Below are 8540 nucleotides of genomic sequence, written 5' to 3'. Positions count from 1 at the left end.
TGGTAAAATTATTGCATGGAAATGGTTAAAATACCCCCATTTAAAATACTCTGGCGTGTCTAGTTTGCAAAAAAACAAACAAAAAATAAACCACATAAACGTTGGGTATTTCTAAACTCAGGGCAAATAGTAGAATTTTTAGCAATTTTTTTAATTAGCATTTCCTGATAAGTAAAAGATTTTTGAAATAAGAGGTGTTTTTTTTTTTTTTTGTAAGAAATTAGATATGATCATTGTATCTGAAGAAACCCCTTTTTTTTCTCCTGGGGAAAAAAAACTTGTGGGTACACTAAAATGGGTGCCTTGGGTACAAACATTTAAAAAACAGCCTGGTCCTGGGCAATAATGAAATGGGTTATCTACAATGTTCTGTATAAATGGAACGGCACTCTAACAACTTTTTCTTTTTAGATATTGCCCCAGATAGCCCTTTTCGGTCCTACTTGGCATGCCCTCATTTCCAGTATGATCGCTGTTTCCCGGCACAGTCTTAGTAGTATGTTGCAGTGCCAGTAGCAATTAACCAGGCTTCTCAATATTAACTGAGCACGTTTCTACAACCCCCTAGAAACAGTCATCTTCCCATTCACTCAAGATGGAGAGTGCCGATTCATCAGGGAAAGGAAGCAGTGAGCAATCCGAATCTCAACGCCAGAGCCAAATGGACAGGTTGGACAGGGAGGAAGCATTCTACCAGTTTGTCAATGACCTGAATGAGGATGACTACAGGTTAATGAGAGATAATAACCTACTAGGAACACCAGGTAGGAGTAAAATCTTGCTGCTTGCCTGTGATGAATAATGTGATGTGAATTGTTTGTGTCGATATATTATTCTTAGTTGATAAGCCCAGGCACCCATGTTTCCTAACAATAGTACTGCTACCTAACATTGCTTTATAAGAAAGACCAACCATACGTACAATAAATAAAAAATCTTTTCACATGCCCTAAATACATTTACACAATAAAGCTAGTGGAGTCCTCTCACCAGAGAAAATAAATACCGTGTCCGTGGCTTAAAGCACACCTGGAGTTGAAAAAAAGCCATATGAGAACTTTATAGAGATTAAAATACCACCTATACATGGTGCTAGGCTATATTCTAGCAGATGCATAAATTAAGTTTTCGAATGCAAAGAATCTTGGTTTCTCAGTGTTTGTATGGGCATACAGATAGTTAAAACATGGCCATAACATGAACCATTGACACCCAAAAATGTGATAACTCAATGATTGCGTTGTCCTCTAATAAAACCAGCTTTTCAAAAATAAGTCAGAAACCCATCTGTAGTAGACCTGTGTATGTGCATGCTGCATTTTCAAGAAAATGTCGGATTTATCTTCACCAGCATAATGCGCATGAATGAATTTTTTTATATTTCTGCTTGGGAAATCATTTTATCTGCACAATATTAAAATGACAGTTTAATTCTAGATTTGTTTGTGGAACTGAGTAAATGTAGCCCAGTTCTGTGTACTTTATTTTAAGGTGAACTTCAATACTGATATACCAACGTTCTTTTGGTAACTTGTAAGAACTTTAATGTGTATGATAGCTGATTGTCACCTTAAGTTTAGCTGCGTTGTGACGGAATGTATCAGAATCCTCATACCAACTTCCAGCCAGCTCCATTGCTGGTTGATGTGAGATTTCTGAGGGGTCTTATTAGACTCCCAAGTGAATGCAGAGAAAGTACTCTTTACTTCAGTGAGGGTACCTTCTTGTCAGTGATTGGCTTCTTCTAGAAGCCAAAACTGGCCCGTATCATGGAATGCAGAAGGGGGCTTTGTGCGGTAGCTGTGGAGCTGTGATATGCCTTTGGTAGCTTCAGGATTTCTTGGTTCAAGAATGTACCCGTTAGGGCACTTTGTCAGTTACATGAAAGTCTGTAAAACAGGACGTCGGTCAAGTCTACGTTGTGTTTGTTAAAACTGTAAGCTTGATAGAAGTAATGCTATCCCTAAAGTCAGACGAGACCAAGGTCCACAATGATCTTTTTACAGCAGGCAGGTAAAAAGGTTTGACTAGAACTAAAATTGTTCTTTCCTACCACTTATTTGTAATGCACGTTGGACTGTATTTTAGCATTGACTCAAGTGCATTTTATCCTAATTTTCTGTATGAGTGCGCTGAAGTCTATGCAAAAATGAAAGGGCTTCATTTGCTTTGCACTTTTTGAATTCACAATCTACTATATCTACAACCAACTTGGTAAACAAATCTTATATCTACTATGCTCCCTTAATGTTTTCACATTCTTTTGTTTTGTAAAGGGGAAATTACTAAAGAAGAATTGTTGAGAAGGCTTCAGCAAATCAAAGAGGGACCTCCCCAGCCAAACACCGAAGAAAACAGAGGTATATATATATATATATGTGTGCATCTTAAAGAGATTTACCAATAAATCATCTTAACTTACCCAGAAGCAACAGAAGAGTTGCTTCTACTAGGTTGGTAAAGGGCAATCACTCAGTTCCGCTTAATCCTTTTTGTGTGCTTAAGTATATAACACTCTTCCCTGTCACCAGGAGCTTACTCAGCATCTCTAGAATCAACTTATGAAATATGATGGTTATAATTAAGATAAATATTAACCGATCAACCTATGTAGAGGCACCTTGTCATTGCTGTTCAGAGCAATTACATTCGCCTACCGAAACACTGTCTTTTAATGTGGCGGAGCCCTGCCGCTGGAAAGGGCGTTTAGTAAACACTTCCTTCCCTCAGGTGGTGTTGCTGAAATGCCTTCATAAAACGTAAATCGGTAAATACCAGCTTACCCAAAGAAATGATTGTTTATCGGTTCCCATAAGCTCTTTCCAGCAGCAGGGCACCGCCATATTTAAAAGAGATGCATATTCATATACATGGGCGCAGGATGACCAGATTTGAAAAAAAAAATGGTTTTGAAATAGGAATACGCTACTTGTACTTATTGCCTTACAACTTGCAAAAAAATGTTTATATCTAATTTTGTGACAAATATTAGAATCTAGCAGGTCTTGTAAATGGGTAAAAAAACAAACACATTTATAGTAAGTTAGATGATTTGGTCAAAATGACATCTAAAGAGCCCTTGTCCTGAAAAAAAATTATAGAATTTGTGGTGGTACAGTTAATGAGAAGAAAATTGCAGCTAAACACACACATCAGAAATGTTAAAACAGCGATTCTCACAAAGGGGCTAAAATGAGGTTTAAAAAATATTTAGTTCTACAACAGTTATTTTTACGTTTTTGTTTTTAGGCAGTTGTATGTTTAGCGCATTCTAGTAACCTAGCCAATTACACTCCTTCTCACACTGCCTGTTTTCATGACACTCCCCCTTTAATTTCTACATTTAAGCTCTGAGTGGGTTAAGTCTTTTTGTTTTAATTTGTACTCCTACCAGAGACACGTTTTGAGAATGGGTTTAGTAAATAGTGTAATTTACTCTGGGTTCTTTCTCAGCAGGTGGAGATTCTGGAGAGGACTCTTCCAACGGCGATTCTATAATAGACTGGTTGAACTCTGTTCGGCAAACTGGAAACACCACAAGAAGTGGACAAAGAGGAAACCAATCGTGGAGAGCAGTTAGCAGAACAAATCCAAACAGTGGTGATTTCAGGTTCAGTTTGGAAATAAACGTGAATCGGAATACTGCTCAACAGAACCCCACCCCAAGTGACCAGTCAGCAGAAACCCCTGGAACAGAGGATATGGAGGTTACCAATCAGAGTGAGACTGAACCTGTGCCTGAAACCCCAGGTACAGCCCAAAGTCATGTCCCAGATGAAGTACCTGCAGAGGAGCCCGTCTCCCAGAGAGGGCAAAGGAGGGCAAGAAGCAGAAGTCCTGATCAAAGAAGGACAAGACCAAGAACTGATAGAAGCAGGTCACCTCTGAATCCTCCTGTTGAGCCGTCTCCAAGGAGGCCCCCCCATGTTTCGTCACAGACTATTGATGCTTCTGTAGTGGAAGAAGTAGAGGGTAGCTCCAGAACGAGACAGATTTCAGGTCTGGTCCAGAACAACCCTTTGTCTCATGAAACAGAGGGAAGCTCTAGAACTAGACAGCATGTTACGTCAAGGCAACAAGCACTTAGTGCAGAAGCTCAGAGTCCAAGTGCAGTGCAATTTTCAAATCCAGAGACAAGAAGCTCAACTCAGTCACCTCCTACAGAGGCTCCAGTTTCTGGAGAATCTACTGGTCCCAGTCAGAGGCCTCCTACCATAGTCCTGGATCTTCAGGTACGACGGGTACGTCCAGGAGAGTACCGTCAAAGAGACAGTATTGCAAACAGAACACGGTCTCGCTCTCAAACCCCTAACAACACAGTCACTTATGAAAGCGAGAGGGGAGGGTTCCGGCGCACTTTCTCGCGTTCTGAACGTGCTGGAGTAAGAACATACGTCAGCACTATCAGAATTCCTATCCGCAGGATCCTTAACACTGGCCTTAGTGAGACCACATCGGTTGCCATTCAGACAATGCTGAGGCAGATAATGACCGGTTTTGGAGAGCTTAGCTACTTTATGTATAGTGATAATGATGCAGAGCAAGGCAGTCCTGGAGCAGCCTCTCCTCCAACTGCAGTGAGTGAGGAACAAGCAGACAGTGTTAGTGCTGGTGTCACAACTCCTCCTGTAGAAGTCCCAGAACCTCCAAACCCAGTGGAAAGTGGTGAAGGAAACAATGAAGGTGTTTCCACTTCTGGGGCTCGAAGGGAGGGTCGTAATAACAGAGGGCCGGTCACCTTTGAAGAAAGTGGATCACTACCATTCCTTAGTCTGGCCCAGTTCTTCCTCCTCAATGAGGAGGATGATGATCAGCCAAGGGGACTCACTAAAGAACAAATTGATAACCTTTCCACGCGAAATTTCGGTGAAAATGATGCCCTGAAAACATGTAGTGTGTGCATAACCGAATATACAGAGGGTAACAAGCTACGAAAATTACCTTGTTCGCACGAGTACCATGTCCACTGTATTGACCGCTGGCTGTCCGAAAATTCAACATGTCCCATTTGTCGCCGAGCAGTCTTGGTGTCTGGCAACAGAGAAAGCGTGGTGTGACTCATTTAATACAAACTGTCAACTAAGTAGCTGGTGTTTCTAGTGCCGGGCAAAGGAAAGGAGGAAGGGGGTGTATGGCCACTTTTTGAGTGGTGCTTAAATTAAGGCCATGGCTTGGAGTGAGTTCTCCTATAAAAATCCTATGTTTCCCCTGCCAAAATTAAGTAGTTTAAAATAAACAAAACTAGTTAAAGTACGTTTTGTTGTGTGAGGTTGCTAATTGGACAGCAAAAAAATGTTCCTCGTCTTTATTCTAGTAAACACAGTTCTTTTTATATTTTAAATAAACTTTCAGTGCTGGAATGGTTCAAACAAAAGGCCCCTTTGTCACTAGTTTGTGCAAGATGTATAATTTTGGACATCACTTACCGTTTTTTAAATAAATGTGTATTAAGTTACATGAGTAGCCTTCAACATAAATGGTTATGCTTTCTGAAATTTTGAATGGATTTCGTTCTATGCCCAATCAGAACCGTTTCTTGGCCATGTTTCACAAGAGGTATAGCACAGAATTGTAAATACGCACCACGTAACCACACATATAGTGCTTCCCTGAGTTCCGAGTATGTTTTTCATGAGATATGGGAAACCTATTCATACTTAATCCAGAAAAAAAAATTTTTGTGACAAAAATGAAGCATGCACCTTCAAGCATTTTAACATTCTTTAAGAAAATTATAATTCAAAGGCAGACTTTTATATAGGTATATTATTGCCTGCTGTCTTGTATAAGGCCCATAATATGACAATCTCTTAAAGAAAAAGATTGTATCCTAGCCAAGCTGTCGAGTGCTTTGCAGTATATGTTAGACAGGTTTAGGAAATGTACTTTCCTTGTTCATAGCTTTGGGCCTTTATTTCTTTTGAATGCTTGATCCTGTATATAGCAGGCCTGCTACATGTGTATTTTTTTTTTTCTCTCTTCCTATTACTAATTTGGCAGTGACAGCCTTTCCGAAAGTATCAGGATGTTTAAGCACTTCTAGGTTTAACCTTCTTAAGTCCTGTTTAAGAGCCGTATTGCACGGTGAACCAGGCATAGTCACTTGACGCTTTGGCTTTAGTCTCTGACACGTCACCATATTTTTTTTTTAATGTTGGGCTAGTAAACACATCCCAAACTCTAACATGTCCCTCTGCGCAATTTTTCTAACAGTTACTTAAAACATTAAATTGAAGTTGAATGATCTGTAACTGGCCATGTTCGTTTTTTTAGAGGATGGGTATTTTACGGTCTTCCTGTACAGCAGCTTGCGCTCGCTTTGTAACTTGTATTTTAAGCATATCTTGCTTTGACTTTGAAACCTTAATACAGAAAGATGTTCATGCAAATTTTATATTTTATTTTTTGTGAAACGTTTAACCCACCCCCCCACTTATTTTCTGGTGCAAATATATTGATTTCCACTAAACACTTGCCATATGGGAGATGAGCTTCCAAACCAGCACTGAATGAGGGCAACACAAAAGTAAATGTAAAAAAAAAAAAAGAGAGAATTTGGCAAAACCCAAGGACAAATAAGTAGATCTACAAAATTAAGACTTTTAGGTGTTTTATGCAAATAAAACACTTTTTTTTCTCGTTCTGTATGCCCAAGGCCCGTTTATTGACATACTGTAGAAATTGCTGATTTAGTTAAATTTGGGATATTTATCTTGTTGTGAAATATAACAAATGTTTATGCTTGTTGAAACAATAAAACACTTTCAAATGTATAGCGTTTTGTAGCAGCTTCCATATAAAGCAAAGCACCAGCTGTTATGAACCAGGGGCCACCTGTCCTCCGGATGTTGGTTATCTGTCCCTGGCTTGTAGATGGTCTGTGGGAGTTTTTATTTAACGCAACTGCCCCCCCCAAGTTCTCAGATTTTGAGATGTAGCAAACAAAAAGCATAAACTTCAAACATGGAATGGGTTTTGAGAAGGTGTTTACTCCTATTTTACTTTGACATGTAGCTACCAGCTTAAAACTGCGTTTGTATTTGCCTGACTGTGAAACAGGGGCTAGTACTTGTTTTAATATATGTGAGAAATGAGGCTGCTAATCTGAAATGGGAATAAAACTTTTAAAAGTGGTTAATAAGACAGAATGATGTATTTATTTCTTGTCATTAGTGTCAGTTTCCAACATTGTGTACATTGGTGTATCGAATATCAATCAGTTACTACATATGCTATGCTGTATAATATATTTATCTTAATATACGCCAGGTGCAGAGTGTGCTTTGAAACTGCGACATGGTTCAACAGTGTAGCTTTAAACAAAATGAATGTATTTTGAAAAAAAGACCTTGTAAATAAATGACGGCTGGTGAATGTTGACTACTGCATATGAGATCCATAAATACTGCAAGTATCACAATAAACCATCTACACTTTTTTTTTTTTTTTTATCCAAGTCTTTAAACTATGATTTTTCCACCGTGGGAGAGAACACTTAAAATTCTTTCTCTGTACGCCTTTCTGGCAATGGGTAGAGTGCTAATAAATAAAACTTGTGCTGCTTTTATAATGGCCTTCCCCTTTGAGCTCTGGATAAAATAACCAATGACTGTGTGATATACCTCCAATGTAGTTGTGTTATTATTCCCCTGATCCAGTCAAGAGTTCTTGGTGAAATCAATATCGGGTATACCACTTTATTTATTGTTCTCCAAACTCATGTAGTCCGTGAGATAGGAATGAATTAATTGGAAGAATCACATACACCTCATTCAGACTGTTAGAACCTCCATGACTTAGTGGAGGCGTATGAATCAGGGCTATATCATTCATACCTGGCTGTACCAATCTATCGAAATCAATGCAGTTTTTGCAGATACAGGGTTTGTGTGAAGTAGATGGAACCTTAACTGCAGGGAATGTTTTCAAGAATTGTACATTTCATTCATGCCTACATGCAGGGTTAAAGAATTAAGCGGTTTAGCTCTCTGGTATCCATGACTGAACGGAGAGTTATAAATATTAATAAATGCCTCCAATGTAAGTCAGTTTATTTTGGACATTAATTTCCTGTTAGGGGGAAAGGTACCATTCTGCAATCAGTATGTGGGGTTTTCAGTGTTATGTTGGAGCCTTTCTGTGTTGGGTGTATGTCTATAACTGACAAACCACTTTAAATGGATGTGATTCAGAAGTCGAACGCCTGATGCTCAAAATGTATCCTGCAAGTGTTAATACGTAGTAAAGTACTTCCAAAGTATTTTAACATGTATTGTTTCAAAATAATAAAATTCAGCTATTGAGGAATGCCCGCTGGCTTTTTTGTTCTGGTAGCAGGAACCAATAGACGATGCAAGTTTGCTGTACTGGCAGGGCCCCCACTCTACACGATCATGAAAAGTTCCATATCGAGTGCTGCTTTCTGCTCCAGACCCACTGCAGCCACATTGGAGGTTGAAGCAGGAAATGACCACTGGGGAGGACTTGTACAATATAACATTAAGCGACACTTAATGTGGTATCACTGTACTCGGGAGATG

At 39.2% G+C, this 8540-nt stretch overlaps 1 protein-coding gene across 3 annotated transcripts; it reads left to right on the top strand.

Moving 5' to 3' along the window:
* Nucleotides 1-595: 595 nt before the first annotated feature.
* On the top strand, nt 596-5057 carry LOC149287499 (E3 ubiquitin-protein ligase RNF12-A-like). Of its 3 annotated transcripts, none has more exons than XM_089492846.1 (4): nt 596-764; nt 2277-2360; nt 3457-3947; nt 4011-5057. In XM_089492846.1, exons 1-4 carry the CDS (start codon nt 596-598, stop codon nt 5055-5057), a joined length of 1791 nt encoding a protein of 596 aa, XP_089348972.1. The 3 variants fall into 3 exon arrangements, with proteins under 3 accessions (XP_089348972.1, XP_089348970.1, XP_089348971.1); XM_089492844.1 differs by having other exon boundaries at nt 3457-3953; XM_089492845.1 differs by having other exon boundaries at nt 3454-3947.
* The last annotated feature ends 3483 nt before the right edge of the window (nt 5058-8540 follow it).

The sequence above is a fragment of the Sceloporus occidentalis genome, unplaced genomic scaffold (assembly GCF_023333645.1).
Source record: "Sceloporus occidentalis isolate IW3139 unplaced genomic scaffold, rSceOcc1.0.p SCAF_60, whole genome shotgun sequence".
In the NCBI taxonomy this organism is placed as follows: Eukaryota; Metazoa; Chordata; class Lepidosauria; order Squamata; family Phrynosomatidae; genus Sceloporus; species Sceloporus occidentalis.
This window is presented reverse-complemented; position numbering and strand designations above follow the sequence as displayed.